General features: G+C 48.1%; 5 protein-coding genes across 11 annotated transcripts in view; 3 read left to right on the top strand and 2 right to left on the bottom strand.

Moving 5' to 3' along the window:
- Window positions 1-9324, top strand: part of LOC147006700 (uncharacterized) — a 36100-nt gene extending 26776 nt beyond the window's left edge. The window contains exon 5 of one of the 4 annotated variants that reach the window (XM_085868153.1): window positions 7591-9324. In XM_085868153.1, the coding sequence (XP_085724279.1) occupies window positions 7591-8683 (1093 nt within the window). In that variant the 3' untranslated portion in view covers window positions 8684-9324. Of the gene's footprint in view, window positions 1-7517 lie in introns of all 4 variants that reach the window. The other 3 variants (XM_085868154.1, XM_085868155.1, XM_085868156.1) reach the window with 3 other exon arrangements.
- On the top strand, window positions 1207-6617 carry LOC147006701 (ADP-ribosylation factor-like protein 4A). The gene is made up of 2 exons (XM_085868135.1): window positions 1207-1570; window positions 3986-6617. The coding sequence occupies exons 1-2, from the start codon at window positions 1471-1473 to the stop codon at window positions 4591-4593; spliced, it is 708 nt and encodes a 235-aa protein (XP_085724261.1). The 5' UTR covers window positions 1207-1470; the 3' UTR covers window positions 4594-6617.
- A 217-nt stretch (window positions 9325-9541) lies between the features above and the next one.
- On the bottom strand, window positions 9542-21031 carry LOC147006698 (cyclin-dependent kinase 1-like). Of its 3 annotated transcripts, XM_085868170.1 has the most exons (3): window positions 20865-21031; window positions 20580-20736; window positions 17708-17989 (listed from the first exon to the last, which is right to left on the bottom strand). In XM_085868170.1, the coding sequence occupies exons 1-3, from the start codon at window positions 20899-20901 to the stop codon at window positions 17749-17751; spliced, it is 435 nt and encodes a 144-aa protein (XP_085724296.1). In that variant the 5' UTR covers window positions 20902-21031; the 3' UTR covers window positions 17708-17748. The 3 variants fall into 3 exon arrangements, 1 of the variants encoding a protein (XP_085724296.1); XR_015054639.1 differs by lacking the exon at window positions 17708-17989 and adding an exon at window positions 9542-10953 and having other exon boundaries at window positions 20580-21031; XR_015054640.1 differs by lacking the exon at window positions 17708-17989 and having other exon boundaries at window positions 20299-20726.
- LOC147006697 (uncharacterized) overlaps window positions 10531-21237 on the top strand; it is a 20339-nt gene continuing 9632 nt past the window's right edge. Inside the window, exons 1-2 of one of the 2 annotated variants that reach the window (XM_085868149.1) lie at window positions 10531-10688; window positions 15350-15473. The gene's annotated coding sequence lies outside the window, so the exon portion shown is untranslated. Of the gene's footprint in view, window positions 10689-12022; window positions 12150-15349; window positions 15474-21237 lie in introns of those variants that run through there. The other variant, XM_085868151.1, reaches the window with a different exon arrangement.
- Window positions 11251-12969, bottom strand: LOC147006699 (uncharacterized). Its single transcript, XM_085868162.1, has one exon. The coding sequence runs from the start codon at window positions 12706-12708 to the stop codon at window positions 11842-11844; it is 867 nt and encodes a 288-aa protein (XP_085724288.1). The 5' UTR covers window positions 12709-12969; the 3' UTR covers window positions 11251-11841.

Here is a 21237-nt window from a genome sequence, read left to right as displayed (position 1 = left end):
TGTCATACATCCACCAAGGATCATTTGGATTAAAGCAATGAGAGGCTGGAATGTTATCATACATCCCACTGAGGATCCTTTGGATCATCGGAAAGAGAGGCTGTAATATTGTCATACATCCACCAAGGATCCTTTGGATCAAAGGAATAAGAGGCTGGAATATTGTCATTCATCCACCAAGGATCCTTTGGATCATAAGAATGAGAGGCTGGAATATTGACATACATCCACCAAGGATCATTTGGATCACAGGAATGATAGGCTAGAATATTGTCATACATCCACCAAGGATCGTTTGGATCATAGGAAGGAGAGCCTGGAATATTGTCACAGATCCACCAAGGATCCTTTGGATCAATGCAATGAGAGGCTGAAATATTGTCATACATCCACCAAGGATCCTTTGGATCATAGGAAGGAGAGCCTGGAATATTGTCACAGATCCACCAAGGATCCTTTGGATCAATGCAATGAGAGGCTGAAATATTGTCATACATCCACCAAGGATCCTTTGGATCAAAGCAATGAGAGCCTGGAATATTGTCACACATCGACCAAGGATCCTTTGGATCATTGGAATGATGGGCTAGAATATTGTCATTCATCCACCAAGAATCCTTTGGATCATATGAATGATGGACTGGAATATTCTCATAAATCCACCAAGGATCCTTTGGATCAGAGGAATGAGAGGCTGGAATATTGTGGTCACAGGTTATCCGACTCCCAGATCGAAGAGAGTGAGATACAGCCCTGGCTGCAACCCCATAGAGAATTATGGACAGGTGCTCGCAGATATCGATCATGTCCTCAGAATTGGGGACAACCAGTGGAGGCACCAGCAACCATCACCCCCATAACTTTCCATCACGATTGAACATACACCCCAACCCCCAGAACTCTCCATCACGATTGAACATACACCCCAACCCACATAACTCTCCATCACGATTGAACATTCATCCTCACCCCCATAACTCTCCATCACGATTGAACATAAACCCCAACCCCCATCACGATTGAACGTACACCCCAACCCCCATAACTATCCATCACGATTGAACATACACCCCAACCCCCATAACTATCCATCACGATTGAACATTCACCCCAACCCCCATAACTATCCATCACGATTGAATATACAGGACCGACGGTCCAAATGGCCTTCTCCAGCCAGGGCCGGATTTACCATGTGTGGGGCCCCCAAAGTTGGAGATTAATCAACAACTTAAATTATAACTGCTTTTTAATTCACACATCAACTTGTATCTATAGATTTGGCAGATCCTGATCAGGAATGATTTGGCATATATGTTCACAAATTACAATTAAATCTGACAATATGACAAGATGGACGGATTGTTATTGATATGGCTGGTGACTTATCTATGAGCTGATGACTTATCTATGAGCTCATTCTAAAATCAAATCACAAAAATGTTGTTGCTACAAGAGTAAGAGATAGAGATGGACGAGTTCAAGAAAATAAACGACGCGCTGTCATTAATCATACTACGAACTTCGACTAAAAATCTTCTAACTTCTAAAAACCCTCTGGACAAGAGAAATCCGAAATGGTGATTAATAGCCGACTTCCAGCGACCGCAAATATACGGCAGTGTCATCCACATCAATGAACATACACACGTTGCCTTCATCAATGGACAAGCTTCCTGCGCGACTTCGCGGCAGCGAACTCAGATACGATACTGTCAACCTGCATGGAATTGAGCACATCGGATTCGGTTGAAATGATGGTCAGATTGACCAGGGTCAGATTGCCCCATCGCGGAGCGAAGATGGTTCTTGATAAGCTTGAGTTTCGAAAACGAGCGCTCCCCGGAGCAGTCCATCACCATCAGTGAGAGGTAAATCCGAAGCAGCACTTCCACGTTTGGGAAAGTATCGGTGAGTTTTCGCTCGATGAGAAAACTGTACATCTCAAGTTCAGTCCGGCCCGAGTCTGGCTCTGACTCCTTCATCATGGCTTGGAACCGAATGATTTCGTCTGTGAGGTCAGGTGATAGATCTTCCCGATACAGCTCGACGTGCTTCGAGCATGACTCTCGAATCTGCTCCACTTCGAGTTGAACAAGAGCTACTTCGAGTCTCGATGTATCGTAGAATAACCGTGAGCTGGTCGATGTGGCTTACGTCAGGAGTAGAATCGACTGACACAGAGAAGTATTTTGCCTCTTTCACACGAGCGACGATGTTATCCAGAACAGATTTTCCGATGATGGAGACGAACTCTTCACATGTCGTAGATGACAAGTAGTTGGTGTGGCCACCACCTTGGTTGGCATATTTCTGAATGTGCTGCGCCAAAAATGGATCCTATTCCGCAAGTAATTCCACTAAACCAAGGTAGTTACCGTTAGTCCGTGACCCAACAATTTCATCCGATCCACAGAATGTGAGATCATGCTCACACTTCGTTTCAGCACCTCCCTCCAATAGGACGCAATCTCACTCACCTGTTTGACGAGTTCATTGTCCACACGACCTGCGGATGTTGCTCTGTCTGATATTCGCACAATGTACATGCGAACTCTCATGCACCTCGATAGAACCACTGGCATGCTTCCAATCGTTGAATCCTTCCCCGCCCAGGGCAGTAGCGCCTCCAAAAAGCTTGCAAGCGATGCAGTACAGTTTTCCGGTTGATGTGGAGAAGCAAAGCCAGGACTTTTTCACGGACTCTCCATTTTGTAGTGTATGGTAAAAAAGATTCTTGGAGCAGCAGCGTTTCCTACCTTCAACGAACTGTATGGATGAATCAAAGGGACCAGTCAAATTCTGCAGGGGCTCCAAATCTCGTGATGCCCAGTAGTCGATCATCTCTGACGACGGTCGCTCAGGAGGCCAACATCCAATGCAATTGGCAAAGCCAGGTCCACGATCAGTCAGTATATCTCACGCATCTTCATCTGATGCATGTTCTTCATCGGTGGAACCTTCCGAGATGTTGGACGAATCTTGACGCCGGGGTTGAGTTGCCAAATCCGCTTGTTCTGTCTCTGTTGGTGTTCCAGCCTCTGTCATGGACGAATCGCCTGTTTGTGCAGGAGTGAAAAACTCTGAGATTTTCCGGGTCTTGTCGACGACGGCCTTGTGTCTTTCATCTATTTCCTTGGAACGTTTCCGCATATTGAGCACCACCGTCATATTTCCGTGGAGCCCTGGATTTGTGCCTGTCGTCACCGAAGCCGCTCATTGTGGTTCCTGCAGCCGGTCGGTACCGAGTAACTGAGATATCGTCAGAGTGCACGTGGCACGTTCCAGAATCACGAACAAGTATGTTTCACACACCTGGAACATAGAAAGTCACACCGTGTTACTGTGCTGTGCGCGCCAGTAAGCATGGTACTGACGGCGTTCCCTGCCAGCCGCAGTTTCAGTGTGTACAATACGACCCCTGCCGGCCGTGTGCTGTGCTGGCCTGGCCCAGTTTTACCACGTCGACTTTCACCTTTTCACCCCTCCTCTGGCTGAACCTCTGTATTCCGTCTGTGCTTGCTGGGCTCTGGCGGGCAGTGCCGTAGTTAGTTGGCCACGCTCAACCATCCGAAGCATCGATGATCGATCCAAAAAAGGATCCTCACAATGACGGACAATTTTGAAAAGATATCCTTCCAAACAGTTTACAATCTTCATTCACCGACAATAAAACTTTAGAAGCACATTTTCAAGGATTTTCAAAATGTCATTGAAATTGTGGGATGCCCCTAAATGTGGGGGGGCCCAGGGCCATGGCCACACCTGGCCACCCCTAAATCCGGTAGTGCCTCCAGCGTTGAAGCCCACGTGTATCGTTGACCGTTATGAAATCTCCACGTCGATGGCAGTGTACATGACACTGACGTGCTCCCCACGCTTCGTTGTGAACGTGCTCTGCGAGTGCTCTTCGTTAAAACGACTGAACGATGGGAAACTGTTTCTATGGTGATCTGGGTCCCACTCCGTCCATGCCCCCACGCACTGAACATCGCCATATTTGGCTTGGACTTTTCCGGGAAGACCTCGCTGCTGTCTCACCTCGTGCTGGGCGAGTACGAACGTACCGTGCCGACCATCGCTTTCAACACCGAGCGCCTGCAGGTGCCCTTTGCTCCTTGGCGAGAAGGTGCCCGCTTCCATTTGTGGGATGCTGGCGGGCGGGAGAACCTGCGGCCCTTGTGGCCATGCCATGCACGGGGAGCGGATGCTCTGGTTTTTGTGGTGGACGCAGCAGACCCTGAGCGTTTCGAGGAGGCTCGTTGTGAGCTCGTCTGTGTGGTGTGGCTCAATATGGCTCAGGAGGTTCCGCTGCTCGTGTTCGCCAATAAACAAGCTTCACATCAGGCGGTCGGAGCCAATGATCTGGAGAGGATCCTGGGACTATCTGGATTGTGCGCGGGCATGTCGTGGCATGTACAGGCGGTCAGCGCAAACACGGGTCGTAGTCTTCACGAGGGTCTAACGAGGCTCCACGAAATGATCATGATGGGGAGAAAAGTCCTCAACACTCACTCCATGAGCCTCGGTTACACACGGAGAGAGACGAGGTCACGTGGACTCGTACCCGACCAGAAGGATCACCGGTCATGAGGGTGAGGTGACCGAGCAACAAAAACGACGACATTGTATCTCTGGAAACAGTTCTGCGAGGCATGGCCATGCGGTGGGAATGGGGATATCTGTGCGGGGCTTGGATTGTCCGTGCGGTGTGAATTGGAATATCTGTGCAGGGGAATTGGAGTGTCCCAGCGGTGGGAATTGGAATGTCCGTGTGGTGTGAATTGGAATATCTGTGCAGGGGAATTGGAGTGTCCCAGCGGTGGGAATTGGAATGTCCGTGTGGTGGGAATTGGAATATCTGTGCAGGGGAATTGGAGTGTCCCAGCGGTGGGAATTGGAATGTCCGTGTGGTGGGAATTGGAATATCTGTGCAGGGGAATTGGAGTGTCCCAGCGGTGGGAATTGGAATGTCCGTGTGGTGGGAATTGGAATCTCTATGTGGTGGGAATTGGATTGTACGTGCAGTGGGAATTGGAATTTCCGTGCGATGGGAATTGGAATATCTGTGCAGGGGAATTGGAGTGTCCCAGCGGTGGGAATTGGAATATCTGTGTGGTGGGAATTGGAATATCTGTGCAGGGGACTTGGCTTGTCCACGCGGTGTGAATTGGAATGTCCGTATGGTGTGAATTGAAATGTCCATGCTGTGCAGATTGGAAAATCCATACGGTGTGAATTGGATTGTCCGTACGGTGGGTATTGGAATTTCCATGCGGTGGGAATTGGAATTTCCATGTGGTGGAAATTGGAATGACCATGCGGTGGGAATTGGAGTGGCCATGCGGTGGGAATTGGAATTTCCGTGTGTGGTGGGAATTGGAATTTCCATACAGTGCGGATTGGAATGTCCATACGGTGTGAATTGGAATGTCCGTGCAGTGGGAATTGGAAGATCTGTGCGGGGGAATTGGAGTGTCCGTGCGGTCTGAATTGGATTGTCCATGCATTGCAGATTAGAATGTCTTTGCAGGGGAAATTGGAGTGGCCATGCGGTGGGAAATGAAGTAGCCATGGAGTGTGAATTGGAATGGCCATGCGGTGGGAATTTGAATTTCCGTGCAGTGTGTATTGGAATGTCCATACGGTGGGAATTGGAATATCTGTGCGTGGGAATTAGAGTGTCCGTGCAGGGTGAATTGGATTGTCCATGTGTTGCATATTATAATGTCTGTGCAGGGGGAATTGGAGTGGCAATGCAGTGGGAATTGGAGTGGCCATGCAGTGGGAATTGGAGTGGCCATGCAGTGGGAATTGGAGTGGCAATGCGGTGGGAATTGGAGTGGCAATGCAGTGGGAATTGGAGTGGCAATGCAATGGGAATTGGAGTGGCCATGCAGTGGGAATTTGAATGCGCGTACAGTGAGAATTCGGATGTCCGTGGTAAACTTTTACGTTCTACAGGGTTCCATATCCTACATTGGTAAGTTTATCCGGTAGGATCCTCCATTAGTAAGCTTATATGTACAATAGGTCTCCACACCCTTCATTGTTAAGCTTGCATGTCCTTTTGGGATCCACATCCTCCATTGGTAAGGTTATACGTACTGTTATGTTTGGTGGGTGGATGGAGGAATTTCATTGGAAAGTTAGGATTGTGTAGAGTTGCTAGGACCGATGTGGAGGAGACATCGCGATGTAAATTAAGTTGGGAAACTGCGAGCTTAAGTGTTACGTGTCAACACACGGGGGTTGGTGCTGTGTTAATTCGATGGGGATTAAGGCCAATTTCCCCCAGTATGCAATTGCCCCCTGTGACCTTTTCCTACGTTTTTGCATTTACAAGTCAGCAATGAAAGAATTACGTTTTTATAACAACCATGAAAACAAATCAAACGTGCTGAGCAGGTGTCAGCCCTGCCTTCCCAGTTTCGTGCCAACAAGCGACGTCCTGGAGGTGGATGATTGATGGGCATGACATCAGAAGAAAAGAGGAAGAGCAGTTTGTTTTGTTGGGGTGAGTCTGGTGTGAGGGACGTGGTCGAGAGATGATGGAGCTCGGAGATTGCGTGTAAGATCAGGACATTACGGCTGGCTTTCCTTCGATGCACGAAGAAGACGGGACGATTCTCGATAACAGCCGGTAATTCATTTTCAGATAATGGCCGGTCATTGACCATCAGATAATGGTCCGCCATTCACGATCACCTGATGGCCCATAATTCACGAGTTGACAAGTGAAAAAAAATGTATCGATACTAATAAATGTAAGTGTGTCAGTGTGTCTCCTCCATAACTCCAAAACCATGAAACCGAGCAGCCTGGAACTTCGCATGCACACCAAGGGAACTCCAAGGAAGTGATGAGTGAAAATCGGGTGTTTGGGTTAATTAAAACAGCCCTTTTGATGATAATTAAAGGCCTTATTTAATTATATCCTTTATCAGGTGCCATCCTCGACCACCTCGTTCTTTGGGGTCTTAAGGCGTTTCCTGGGTTCCCTTGCTGGGGTCTGTGATGATTCGCCTGTTTTCGTTGTCGCTGATTCGCCAACAAGCGATGAAACCGGTCCTGCAGCTGAGGGGTGTGTAGCATTGGGATTCTCTTGTGTGTACTCTTTGTGAATGTCTTTCCAGCTGTGGAGGAACTCTGGGAAGGGTTTGAAACAGCAAATGGCTTACTTTGACTGGCCTTTCATGGTTGCTTTATGCAGCTTCTTCGGCTGGAAGAGCATCGGAGGATTCGATTTATTTTTGTATTTATCTATATATTAAAGTACTCACTGACACACAGACCAATTGCAATAGCTTCTCATGAGGCTCATGGATAGGGCGAATTAAGGATTTTATTCATGACCAAAAGCCAACTTTGTGTACCATAATACTTAGTGATTGTATGAATGATTTCTTTCCATGATTATTCCTGATTGGATTGTTTTGCGAGAGTGTGGGAACTCCTTGTTCTTGCAAGGTGGATGTCCAGCAGCTTGTTGTATTTTCCGTGTGTTCGCCGGATAGTTTCATGGCTTCCTGAATGAACTAAAACTCGGAGCTGATCGATGAGGACTTTGTGCTGCTGATATCCCAGCAGGATGGGGAAAATGCCTCTGAAAGCCCCGATGTACCTGAAGACCTCGCGGCTGCAGAAGCGAAAGAAGCAGCGACACCTTCACGATGTGCTCACATCAGACCTGATCAGCCAACCGCTCGGAGACCTCAAACACCTGACACACCTGGAGAGAAGAGTGAGCACCGAGGAGGTCCCTCTCTTCACAGACATTTCCCTCCTTGAGCAGTGGACCAATGGCCCGTTGTCTCCCTGCTCACCCACTGCATTCGCGGCCTCGGACGGCTGTCGTACTTGCTGCCCTGTGCTCAAGAATGCTATCTCTTTGCCTGTCATCGATGCTCCCCAAGCGCTCGTCCTGCCTCATCTCTCACCTCACCTTTACTGTGAACCTCATCAATCAGAAACAATTGTGCCGGGTCTTCATTTTACCGCTTCAGAGACGAGGGTTTCAACCGAGGACTACTGTAAGGAGGGTGAAGAAGAGAAGCAAGAAGTGGATGTCACTGGACTTTGTCAAGGATTCAGAAAGATGAGGACCCGACCACTCCTCCCAACATCATCCATGAGTTTTGAGGATGAAGCCGAGGATGGCCCAGCCAAAAATGGACAGAGAAGAAGGGTGAAGGTGATGACCGAGGAGATCTTCGACTCTAATTCGGGGCTTTGTCGTGAGCACTCACATGCTGAACCAAAGAATAGGCCTCGTTCAAATCGTGACCTGATCTCTGGTCCTGTTCAAAATGGGAAACAAAACATTGACAGAAAGTCTGCAGTTCCAGAACCTTTGAGGAAAAACAAGACTCTTGAAAGGGTTTCAGCAACTTTGAGGAAATACCTGCTCCCTTCACGGCCAGCCAAAGCAGCCAGGTACCTCACTCCCCATCATTCTCTTAACAAACTCAGCCAAGTGGAGGAGGACACCTGTTCGAGGCCGATGTTACCATTTATTGGCAAAAAGTGCTTTTCCCTGACTGGAGAGGATGAAATGTGCAGCTTTTCATCCTCATCACTTGAAAATCTCGACAGGAACAATGACCAGACATCAAAAACGCCTTTCTTGTCCTCCATCTTTTATCCGAAGCCCCTTTCTCGCTTCAGACGTGCACATCAGTGAGAACCAAGCTCTCTCAACGGAAGGAAGAGGGTCATTCGGGACGAAGGACTCAAGCGATTGCAGCTCCAGCGGTAGATCCTTTGAAACCGAGGAGCCTGGCAAGAAACCTGCAAACAAATCTTGTCCGAGGATACCTGAACTACTTTCACCTTGTAAAGGGTCGACCCTCAACATGACCACGGTTCTGTTCATGGGACTTGGTCTTTGCTTTCTTCAGATGATGAATATTCTTGCACGGATCAATGGTCGTCATCTGCGTCACCGTGTGGGGGTCTGCGTGGTGAAAAGACCGTCGAGCCTTTGATGGCGACTCCAGGCAATGATATCTGCGACCTGGAAGTTCCACTTGTTCAGGTTCCCCGAAGCGAAGACCGCCAAGATCAAGTGCTGCAGAGGAACACCGCCTTCCAGTGTCTCTCGCTGGATCTCAGCCCAATGCCTGATCTCAGTCCATCGCTGGATCTTGGTCCATCGCTTTTTGATGAAGTGATGGGCGAATTGGCAAATAGTTTGGGAATAAAATAGAGTTGTTGTTCCTTACGTGGTCGGTACTTCCCTGTACTCGGTATAAGAGAAGAAGGTTGCTTTGTTATTGTTTTTGATTTTTGGCGAAACGACTCGCCATTGATATTGACATTCAGTCAATGATATTTCCTGTCCTGATCTTCAATATCCCCTTACAACTGTACCTAAAGAGATGACGTCACAGTTGCCTTTTGCTTGTTTTAATAATTTCGATGCATCAGTAGTTGTTCTCCGTCCACGTCACAGGACTTGACCTCAGATGTTTGGACGGTTTGGAGTCAAAGTGAATCAAATGGACGTCATATTGTCAAAGTGTCGGAATCACTGGTCCTCTTTTCCCTTCCTTCCCACACGTCCACCTTTGCGGTGCTCGAAAAGGTCGTCTTACTCCCTTCGCAGGGTCCTTTGATGGGCATTTAACAGCCGTCATCGTTGGTGGACGTTTCCCTTGTGCAACATCGTTTGTTTTTGCTTCACACAATGCTCCTTGTACGGATCATTGATGGAATAAATTGATCATTTAACTGATTTCAGATGTTGATTAAATTTTTGGTGTTTCATCAATCGTGGGATAAAACAATAAATTGATCGATTAGAAATGTAGAACGGCATTCGGAGAGCACGTAGTCTCGCCTCCTGGCGTGTTCATTCTGAACAAAAATCGTTCACTGCAAACCCTGCTACTCTGGCCCACTGCCATTACATACCTGTATCACCCAAACACCTTTGTATTTAACTTAACGGTCAAGGTAGCTGGCTGAAGATCCTAGGGTCTTGAGTTCAAGCCCCTGTCAAGCTGTTGAATTAACACCAGGTGGCCAGTCATCCTCCTGATGTCGGCAAAATGAGTATCAGTGTGCTGGGAACAGGTGCATTGCGTCAACTGAAAAGCCAGAAAAATAAATGATGCAGCCAACCAGCCGCAGGTGTGCATACCAATAAATAAATCCATGCTCCCTGTAATGTCACATACATTGCCATTATCTGCATAGCATTATCGAATGATTGATCATGAGGATATTTAACAAACACTTTTGTGCACATTAAGGCTAAATTACATCAATGAAGATGAATATGAAACCAGGGTCAGGTCATGGACACGTAATAATTCCCTCCTCACCGTCCCCCAACCCCTCTCTCCCCCTAGTGTTTGACCCCTGCCTGATGGAGGGGGGGGGGGGATCGACACCACATTTCGCTCCGGGAGGGAGCGGGTATCACTAGTACGTACTTTTAAATACCAATTTGCTGTTTCACACTGAGTACCTGGGTAATGGCTTTCAAACATCATCTCCCAAAATTTTTTTTTCCCAAACATACAGGCAAGAAGCTCCTCGGTAAGTGGTTTTCCACAAGTGCGGTTGAGCTAGACTACCGCCAAATTGAAGAAAGGTTTGGATGAACTGGACAAAGAGATTGCTGCAACAATCGGATTTGAGACTTCCAGAAGATACGATCGAGCCGCCTCCGAGTTATCCAGGTGTGTTGTCAGAGTGGGTGAGATTCGTGAAATCCGATGTGACATCAGTGATGTAAAATCATCCCAAGTTTACCAGTAAGTACAATCATACACGAGAATCAGGAAAACAGATTTGGTTGTTTGGGTCCATTGTTCCAAGGGAAAGAGTCATTTCATTTGTTCCACTTCTGTGACTTGGTTTACTTTTTAGCTCCGGGAAGCTCGTGGGATGGTGCGTCGTCCGTCCGTCCGTCACGCCGTCCACAAATAATTGCAACTTCCCTCTCTGAAACGACAAATTGATTTCGACCAAACTTGACCACAACCTTCATCACCCTGTACGTACCAATGTTTGTTCATGGCATTAAAAAAAAAATCGACATCTAAGGGGGTCTACGTGGGGGAAGCCCCCAAACGAGGTATTTGCTCTCTTCTAAGAAACGACACAAACAATTCCGATGAAACTTGACCACAACCTTCATCACCCACGACGTACCAAAGTTTGTTCGCGGCATTAAATAAACAATCCACAGGTATCGACTTCCTTCTCCGTTACATATTTTGTAATGGGCAGACAAAAGCACACGAAGTAAACAGAATTAAACTTTATTAGCAAGAAAATCGACAATCGTGTACATCACGTGAACAATTCAAGTGCGAGACCACGAACTCGTATGAACAACAACCCGTGACGTCATGGACAAACGATGGCGTCACCGGGAATATGTAACTCCAAACAGATTGTCGACGTGTACCGAGTATCGCTTTCAGTAAGCTGCTGTGTGTACGAAGGCACGAAAACGAATCAGGTGTACCTGTGGGACTGACCCTGCGGAACGTTAACTCCACAGGTGTTCAGCGAACACTCGTATCCAACAAATCAATACCAGGCAATACGCAACAATCACAACTCAACAACCAATGTTCAACAAAGTTTAATAAACCAACAATCACCAGGTACATGATTGATCACCAATCAGATCGATCATCAAAACCCAATGACCATCAGACAATGTGTTCAGTGAAACCTCGTGTCCAATAATCAATACTCAGTGATCAATACCCAGCAATGAGCAACAATCAACACCAACTCCACCACGCTTCCAATGCAACACGAGCAGAAGGGTCGCCCTTCGCCCCCCGCCGCCATCATGTCGCCATGGCAACCTCGGGGTTATCGCCGAAGACGTCCGAAGCGGTCGAACCTTGAGTGCGATGTTCCCTCGCGAGCGATCCGTACGGGGCAATACCTCTCGGTGTGCGCCCAGTCCCCAGTGGCGCCGCACGTGGAACACGTGATCGCGCGCAGGACCGGACACGTGACGCGACCGCTCACGTTTTTTAGCGCGTGCGAGTCGCACGTGTCGCCCCCTCTCTGTGTGCACAGGACGCACGGCGGGGACACGTGGCGGGACGAGGGGCGGAACCTCGATGGAGAAGGAGCGTCGCTGGAGCTCAGGTCGCCGTGAAAACCGAACCCAGGTGAGCGCTTCCACCCTGCGGACGCGTGTCCGTGTCGTTCCGCCATCGGCCTGAGGTCCCCGAGTGTTCTCACGTACCGATGGTAATCACAGAGTTCAAAGTCCACCTGGAACAGCGAGCTGTTCGAAGGTCCGTACACCTGGCCCAAAGGTCCGTACACCTGGCTCGAAGGTCCGTACACCTGGCCCAAAGGTCCGTATGAGTTTGGAACGAAGAGGCCGTGAGGTTGTTGCGTGAACTCTCCTAAAGATCGATTGATATCGATCCCGCAGGGACAACGGGCCCCGTTGGGGAAAGCGCAGTACGTGGGTACGCCAGGTACGGGAGAGTTCACCGGGTACATGGGCACGCCAGGTACGGGAGAGTTCACCAGGTACATGGGTACGTTAGGTACGGGAGAGTTCACCGAGTACATGGGTACGTTAGGTACGGGAGAGTTCACCAGGTACATGGGTACGTTAGGTACGGGAGAGTTCACCGGGTACATGGGTACGGTAGGTACGGGAGAGTTCACCGGGTACATGGGTACGCCAGGAATGGGAGAGTTCACTGGATACATGAAGCTTCAGGTTCAAATGAAAACCTGGCACACACACACGTGGCTTCAGCTGGACGGAATTTAGTTTAATCATTATATTCCCTCCTCCCCCACGTGCTCGCTTCCGCTCATTCAAAACTCCGCCTTCTCCTCGAAGTCCCGCCCCTCCCTTCCGCTCATTCAAAACTCCGCCTTCTCCTCGAAGTCCCGCCCCTTCCTTCCGCTCATTCAAAACTCCGCCTTCTCCTCGAAGTCCCGCCCCTCCCTTCCGCTCATTCAAAACTCCGCCTTCTCGAAGTCCCGCCCCTCCCTTCCGCTCATTCAAAACTCCGCCTTCTCCTCGAAGTCCCGCCCCTCCCTTCCGCTCATTCAAAACTCCGCCTTCTCCTCGAAGTCCCGCCCCTCCCTTCCGCTCATTCAAAACTCCGCCTTCTCCTCCACCTCCCCAGTCCCTCCCTTCCGCCAATTGAAATCCCCACCCTCCCCTCAAATCCCCCTTCCTCTCAACCCCCATTCATCCCTTTTGCTCATTCAAATCCCCAGGTGCACAGAGAGCGTTGAGAAGAATAAACACACAGGTAGCGACTGAAAGGAGTGTAAGAAGGAAAGTGAAAGAGACAAATGGAGGCGCACCATTCATTACGTTCGGAAACTTTGTTGCGAAGGTTGTTTTGATCGCTGTGTATTTATTTATTTATTTATTTATTTGTGAATATGTGTGTTTGTTTGTTTGTTTGTTTTTTATTCGCATAACTCCAAAAGTATTGAACGGAATCGCAGCAAATTTGGTGGGATGATTGGTTATTATCCGAGGACCATTTGATTAGATTTTGGGAGCGATCGGGTCAAAGGTCAAGGTCATGAAAAGGTCAAAATCGTCTTTTTACCATAGCACGGTCAATTTGTATCCAATTTGCATGCAACTAATGCCAAAATGTTCAGAATTCAATGCCCCATCTTGTGATATGTGACATGACACAATGACGTAATAACCCTCATTAGCGGTTGGGAGTCAAAGGTCAGGGGGGGTCACGACATTGCAAAATGTGCGGTTTTAGTCATAACACGGTCAATTCTTATCCGATTTGCATGAAACCAACACCAAAATGTTGACTGTTCTGTTCCCCAAACTCTAATACCAATTATAAAATTAAGAGTACAAAGGTCAAGGTCGAGGTCATGAAAAGGTCAAAATCGTCATTTTGCCATAGTGCGGTCGATTTTTATCCAATTTGCATGCAACCAATGCCAAAATGTTGTGAATTCAATGCCCAATCTTGTGATATACGATATGACACAGGAAATTTAATGTTTTTAAGCCATCATAACACATATGGGATGGCAGATGTGGTATGGGATTAAATACCCTCACAATCAACGGTTTCTGTGGGGGGGGGGCAAGATGTAGCGTTGGCGAAGGTATGCGCTCTACTGAGTGCCCTTTCTAGTTCCAGATGCACACACCTTCGTGAGAGAGAGAGAGAGAGAGAGCACACAGAGAGAGAGAGTGAAAACAAAAGAGAAAGAGCTTGGGAATCTTGATTCATCCATTGATTGATTGATTGTGTGCTCTGCCTGAAGGCAGGTCCTTGGCTGATTGGCAAGAGGGGATACCGGGTGGTTTGTTATCACCTAGCAAGCGCTTAATCAGGGCAGGAATCTATAATTTGATGAGGATGCCGGTGATAACTCACCTCTCTTTAGGGAAGGACACCGTGGGATCTCTAACATCCACCAACTCGTGATAGTGGATGAGACACCCGGCTTAACGTCCATTTGAGGGATGGCACATGAATCACCCTGCCTGTGAAACACTGGGATGACGGTTTATAGCAGGGACGGGATTTGAACCCAGGCGAGAGAGAGCTAAGAGACGAGTGTGTAGCTCCAGTCCATCCCTTGAGAAGACATGGAAAGGGAAAGAAGACATCCCCACCACACCTCAACGCTGTCCTCCCCTTCCCCTTTCTTCTTCAACTACTCTACCCCCCCAATCCCCACTCCCCAGTCCTTAACCCCCATCACAACACCAAGCCCTTAACCCCCCCCCCTTTCCAAGCCTCAACGCCCTTTCAAAACTCATGTCTCCTCTCTACCCCCACCTCAATTATGTCTTGCCATCCCTTCTTCTTCCTCAATTTATTACACCCCCCCCCCCCACCTTTGTTCTACACGTCAACCCCCCCCCCCCTGGCCCGGCCCATCAAAAGCTTCAAAAGCCCTCGATCCCTACTCTGTCCCTTCTCTGCCTCTGCTCCCCCAACCCTACTCTGTCATCCGATCCCCTTTTCTTCTTCAAGTCCTCAACTGCCCAAAACCCAAGCACTCAACCCCCCTTCCACACCCCAATTCCTCAACCCCCCCCTGTCCCAACATCTCAATCTCCCTCTTCCAACTCCATGCACCCTCACCCCCAACTCTTTGTCCTCCCCTTCCCATTTCTTCCCGTTATTAACAACATTACACAGGGAACTTTTTCGCATGAGAAGGCCATTCAGCCTATCATGCCTGCGCTGTTCCTGTCCCCGTTTGATAAGAACAATGTCAAAATTAAATAAAGATGGAGTGTTAAATTCACCATCACTTCCCCCCTTTCTTCACTTCGACACACTATAATTCACGGACCGGTGTTTGCGTGTTTCTCGCTCTCCTCCTTCGACAGTTGTGGGCCGACGACATCCAGACTTGCTACATCGGATCAGCATGACCACCTGCCACCAACCAGAGTGCAAATCCTGCCACCAACCAGAGTGCATAAAAGATTGATTCACAGTTCCTGTGGACTGGTAAGTGGTACACGTGAGTGTGCTCACATTCGAAGTGCTTGGTTCAAACCCCGTGCAGTGCATTAATTAATATATGAAATGGTTGTTTGGATTATGAAATACCTTTGTGTGGTTTGGTGGCTGTGGTGACATCACATTGTGGGAATGTTCACTTTGTGATTATGATCAGCCACACAGCAATGACATGGGGTGAAACAACACAAAGCATTGCTTGTGATCCCATTACAGATAATGTTTTGTTTAACTTGTTAAAAACTAAGATGTAAATGTTGAATGTTTCACTGAACAAGTGAAATAATTTCCCTGATATTTACAAAATTTATAACCTTTAAATTAACTTACATTTTAATTCATGTAAACATCTCTTTACTTGTTCCCATTGATCCGTTCGGATTTGAGTCCCGGATCAATGCAACGGTTGTTGAATGATCAACGGATTGTGAGAGTGAGGATGTTCACCTCGTCTTCAACACAGAAGGTTTCCTGAGTTTCTATTCCATGACCCCGCACACACGAACCGAAAAAAAGAGGTGAAACAATTGGTTCACTTCTGTCTGTGTGTCTGTGTACAAACGTCAGTTGATGATGGAGGAACAAGTTATTTAAATGGAATGTTATATTTTGAACATGAATAGGAAGACAAGTTTGCCGTTGTAGTTGCATATCAGGAATCGTGATGTGTACGTGAGATGTAAATTTCACAAATATCATTGTGGGAGGGTTTTAAAAACTTTATTTAATTGTTTTTCCTCCACGGCTCTCTGATGAGATTTCAATGTGGACCTCTAAGCTCAAAAGTTTGGGCACCCCGCCCCCCGGTCCAGAGGTACGCACACTGGTCTCCCTGGTCTCAAGGTACGCACACTGGTCTCCCCAGTCCGGAGGTATGCACGCTGGTCTCCCCGGTCTAGAGGTACGCACACTGGTCTCCCCGGTCTAGAGGTACGCACGCTGGTCTCCCCGGTCTAGAGGTACGCACACTGGTCTCCCCGGTCTAGAGGTACGCAGACCGGTCTCCCCCGGTCCAGAGGTACACACGCTGTTCTTCCCGGCCAAGAGGTACACACATTGGTCTCCCCAGTCTAGAGGTACGCACACTGGTCTCCCCAGTCTAGAGGTACGCACACTGGTCTCCCCGGTCTAGAGGTACGCACACTACTCTCTCCGGTCTCGAGGTACGCACACTTACCTCTAATGGTGAGTGGCTGTGAGCAGCTTTAATGGTGAGTGGCTGTGAGGAGCTTTAATGGTGAGTGGCTCTGATGGTGAGTGGCTGTGACCAGCTCTAATGGTGAGCAGGTCGAATGGTGAGTAGCTTTCATGGTGAGCAGATCGAATGGTGAGTGGCTCTAACGGTGAGTGGCTGTGAGCAGCTCGAATAGTGAGTTAATTCAGGTGTTTGTTTCAGCAGATTCATACACAGTAACACAGGCAGACACGCTGGAGTACGTCAAAGTAAACCAGGAGCTGGTACTCAAGGTTACCCGCTTTTGGGTGGTATGAGGAATATATATGTGCTGTGTAGTATAATTCAGCCAATCACAGCCGTGATCGAATCACGTTGAGATAATGTCATGAGGAATATATATCTGCAAGATTAAAACTCGATGTTCAACGGTTTTTGAAATATCGTGCACACAAAAGGACATGGACGGGATGGTCGGGTGGAGGATGGAGCTCATTTTAATGTCCCCCGTCTCCCCCCTTGTCGGATGGACGGGGGACAGTATTGTTGCGAATTCTCGCCCGCCGGCGTGCGATCGGCCACGTAACTCGAATCGCGACACGTCGCCCACCGGACGGACAATTCAGTCGTGACCCTCCGGGAACTACCGCCCGGAGCCAGTCACGGGTGGGGGTTTAACCTCACCACGATCGTGCCAATTGCCCACCCGCGCAGGATAGGGTTGCTCGCCAAATTCGACCCACCTAAGTACCTGCGCAAGTGGTCGACCGGGCGATCGTACCTCACCGCAGGTCGACTTCGGACACGAACCGCTTAAGCGGTTCGTTCCGTGCTGCAGGGATAACCGAGCGGAGTTATCGTCGACCTCGACGGTTCCGATTAATTACCGGGCGTTTTAAACCCACTATCAATCCCTTACGTGATGCAAGATGGAGATTCAATGAAAAGAAAAGACGAAGCGAAACGGGAAAACAGTTCACAAGCAATGCACTTCATTTACACACACACAGACAAGCAAATGCAATACGACGCAGAGCTACAACCGAATAAAAGGGGAACTATTTACACACGGCAACACTTACACAGTTTCTACTTCACGGACTGGCGCCACCCACAGACATTTACACAAAACCCCAAAAGAAAAGGAAGTCGCGACTTCCCTGGGCGCGTCGTCCCCTCCTCCCATGACCGTCGGCGTGGTCGCGCCTGGCCCCGACTCCTTTCGCGGTCTGCGAGCTCGTGCCGCGCCTCTCGTCCGTTCCTCCGTGGACAGGCCGCCCGCCAAAACGCGAGCACAGGACCAGAACGAGCCAAGACCCAGCCTCCACAGCTGCCAGAGCAGACGAGTGCAGAGGAAGAGGAAGAGCCAGTGAGGAAGAAGGAACGCGAAGCCAGGACCAGGACGAGAGAAGAGGGAGTGAGATTCACGAGGAAGACAAGAAGGAAAAAGAAGCAGCCCCAGAAGACGCGAACCCTCCTCGTCCGTTCCTTTTGTAGCGCGGGGCCCCGCCCTTCGCTCCGCCCCGTTTCTCGGCTCCACCTTTATTCAGGGCGTTTCCAGACAGCTCTCGAAGGGGGGCGTGCCCCCACTCCGACCGCCTCACGCCGTGCATCCACCAATCGGGAGTGAGCTGCCCCACCCCACCCCTTCACACCCAACGAGGTGGGGGGGATTCAGGCGGGAGCATCAGGCAGGGAAAATTGGCAGGAAAACCTCACAAGCGTTGTTGGTTTTTTCCCTCCCGCGGAGATCGTGACCGCATGGTGCTCATTGAATAACGAGTGGCGAAGATGTGGTGGCGTAGTTGTGGAAGGTGGCGTCGTGTAGTGAATGGCGTGATCCTGAGATGTTGGTTGTGGCGATGTTCGTTGTTGTCTTTGCACCAAATTAATAATAGCCAAAGAAAAACGACTAACTGAACGATCGCAGCCCGAATGGATCACATAAATTCCCTCTAAACGACGGGTTTGGGCTAACTACACATGGACTTACCGATATATCTCACCTGAGGACTCCTTACGGTGTAGTGCGAATTTCCACAACCATAACAATATAATGTGAAATAATTTTCCAGATGTGCACGATAAAAACAAACAAGAAAGACGTCATGGATAGCACGATACTTGCGAAATCCAAATAATCAATAGTTGCCATGGAAACAGCAAATTGTTAATTTTGAACATTTGACCAATCAAGTGTTTTACATGATTGAATGTTCAGCATAACAAATTTTTAGTTTACACAACTTCTGTAATTGTGGCCCAATCGGTGTTTTGCATGTTTCGGACGGCCTGCACCTCGACCGTTGTGTCATCATGACGAGATTATCCTCACATATCCTTCACTTATGTAAAATCACAAAAGTCCCACTTGATTATAATGGGGTGACATTGTCGTCATGGAAACCATTGACGTGTCAAAACGGCAAAATCGTTCGCTCTGATTTCTGGTGAACCATTCCAATGACTTGATATGTAAATCCTGTTCCGCCGAAATAGGTGACCCTTATTGTTGGGTCGCCGAAATAGGTGACCCTTATTGTCAGTAATTCTGTCTGTTTGTTTGGATGTTTGTTCGTTTGTCATCAGCATAATTGGTAGTAAACGTGGGCGGATTTTGACCAAACTCGGGTGGCAGGTACATCTTATGACCTTGTGCTTTGGAAATTGTGATGGTTGCTAGGGACGCTTTGGTTCCATCGCAACAACCGAAAAACCTTCAAAGTTGGTACCGTTGACGCAAAATCAATTCCGAAAGCCATTATCCCACGTAGGGTTATGAAATTTGGCACGAATGATCTACAGGTGATGCTCTATCAAATATATTCTGGTTTTTGTGATATATGGAATACTTTACCCGCAGTGCCCCCTACAATTAGGGTATGCGTGAAAATTGAAGGCCCCTAGCGACCAGGTGAATGCATCGATACGAATGAAACTTTGCAGGTTCATGGTACTCAATGAGTACTACAACTTTGCCTCAGGACATATTGACCGATTTCGCTTTTGGTCAGGGGTCAAAGGTCAATTCGTGCAAAAATCGATAATATGCGAGAGCTGGAGGTGCCTTCGTGCCAAATTCTACTCCTCCTCCGGTTATGGTCGGATGGTCATGAAAATTCACACTAATCGTCTGGAATACATTGTGCACAAACGATCGAGCCGGATTTTCGATTTAGATCTTTGCTCACCCACAGCACCCCTCGAACTTTGGGGATTTCCGATTTCAAACCGCATTTTCGGTACTTTTCATTCAAATGGATACCGAGTAGTTATCAGAAGATGGAACTCGATGAGATTTGATATGCATAATCTCAAGGTGATTCCCTATCTGCTATATGACATCCATTTTGCTCTGTATCTTATCGTTGATATGCTCGGCGACCCATCGCCGCCTCCCGGCTTGTGTGTCTGTCTGTCTGCGACAGCTGTTTCTCGACAACCACTGGTCCGATCTAATTGAAACTTGCCAGAAATATTTCTGGGGACCTGAGTATGTGCCTTTTCAAGGTTTGATATTAATCGGACAAGTGGTTCCCAAGTTATGGCCATTTATTTACCAAACCAATGCCAAGACACGGTGCAATGACGTCACAATTGACCTCACAATTCTTCTTCTTCATTTGATTTTTTTTGTATTTTTATATTTATATTTTTTGCATGTGCGGCCACGCACGTACGGCCACGCATTGATCGGACAAGTGGTTCCCAAGTTACGGCCATTTATTTACCAAACCAATGACAGGACACGGTGCTATGACGTCACAATTGACCTCACAATTGTTCTTCCTCGTTAGATTTTTTTTATTTTTTGCACTACAGCCACGCACATACGGGCACGCACTAGTAATGAAAAGGTAAATATGTGTGTACACCTGCCGAGTGAGATAGAACCTGGAAAGAGGAAAAACACAACTAACCTGACGATGTTTGGATGTTGCAATTCCTTGAGTAAAGAAATCTCTCGGATGGCAGTGGCGGGGACTCCATCCTCTTGACCGTCAACCTTGATCTTCTTCAAAGCCACGATGGTTCCGGTCTTCTTCTGCTTTCTTTTGTAAATCACGCTGTAGGTCCCTCGGACGTGCATAAAGATAACGTTCAACACAACAATGGAGGCACGACCAGTCACAAGAGGTTCAAGAGGATCGAGGTTTGCGTTGAGAGAAGGGAGAGAAGAAACTTTACAATGAAGTTCTACAAACCTTCTCGAAGTTTCTCCATTTTTATGTAGTTCTCCATCTGTACTCGAACCTTTTTAACACATTCAACACTTGGACGGGACGAGCTCGCCAAGAGAACTCGGCACAAAGTCACAAACAACACCGAACGGGAAACGGTTATTCATTCAAACTGAACCACCGTTTAAATGAGGCAGCCAATCGGAAACGTCGCTCAAAGAATTCAGCCAATCGGAAACGTCGCTCCGCCCCCTAAAAGCGTCACCGTTGCATAAAACACTCACAACGTCCGGTGAAACACAAATGATTCCCTTGTTTCTCCAAAGGAAACAATCCGTTGCTATAAATAAAACCCGACAGACATATTTTGTCACGTTGTCTGACGTTGTCCCGGCGA

The sequence above is a fragment of the Eptatretus burgeri genome, unplaced genomic scaffold (assembly GCF_056783735.1).
Source record: "Eptatretus burgeri isolate ZD-2024b unplaced genomic scaffold, Ebu_testis_v1 Ebu_testis_scaffold_3156, whole genome shotgun sequence".
In the NCBI taxonomy this organism is placed as follows: domain Eukaryota; kingdom Metazoa; phylum Chordata; class Myxini; order Myxiniformes; family Myxinidae; genus Eptatretus; species Eptatretus burgeri.
This window is presented reverse-complemented; position numbering and strand designations above follow the sequence as displayed.

What these genes read in the sequence shown, in the direction of transcription:
- LOC147006698 (XM_085868170.1), bottom strand. Translation starts at nt 20,901, where the DNA reads ATGGAGAACTACATAAAAATGGAGAAACTTCGAGAAG. An exon ending in AATGGAGAAACTTCGAGAAG is followed by an intron (nt 20,737 to 20,864) that starts GTTTGTAGAACT and finishes TGCACGTCCGAG; the next exon opens with GGACCTACAGCGTGATTTAC. An exon ending in CAACATCCAAACATCGTCAG is followed by an intron (nt 17,990 to 20,579) that starts GTTAGTTGTGTT and finishes CTGCTCTGGCAG; the next exon opens with CTGTGGAGGCTGGGTCTTGG.
- LOC147006699 (XM_085868162.1), bottom strand. Translation starts at nt 12,708, where the DNA reads ATGTATCCAGTGAACTCTCCCATTCCTGGCGTACCCATGTACCCGGTG.
- LOC147006701 (XM_085868135.1), top strand. Translation starts at nt 1,471, where the DNA reads ATGGACGAGTTCAAGAAAATAAACGACGCGCTGTCATTAATCATACTA. An exon ending in AAACCCTCTGGACAAGAGAA is followed by an intron (nt 1,571 to 3,985) that starts ATCCGAAATGGT and finishes GCCCCCACGCAC; the next exon opens with TGAACATCGCCATATTTGGC.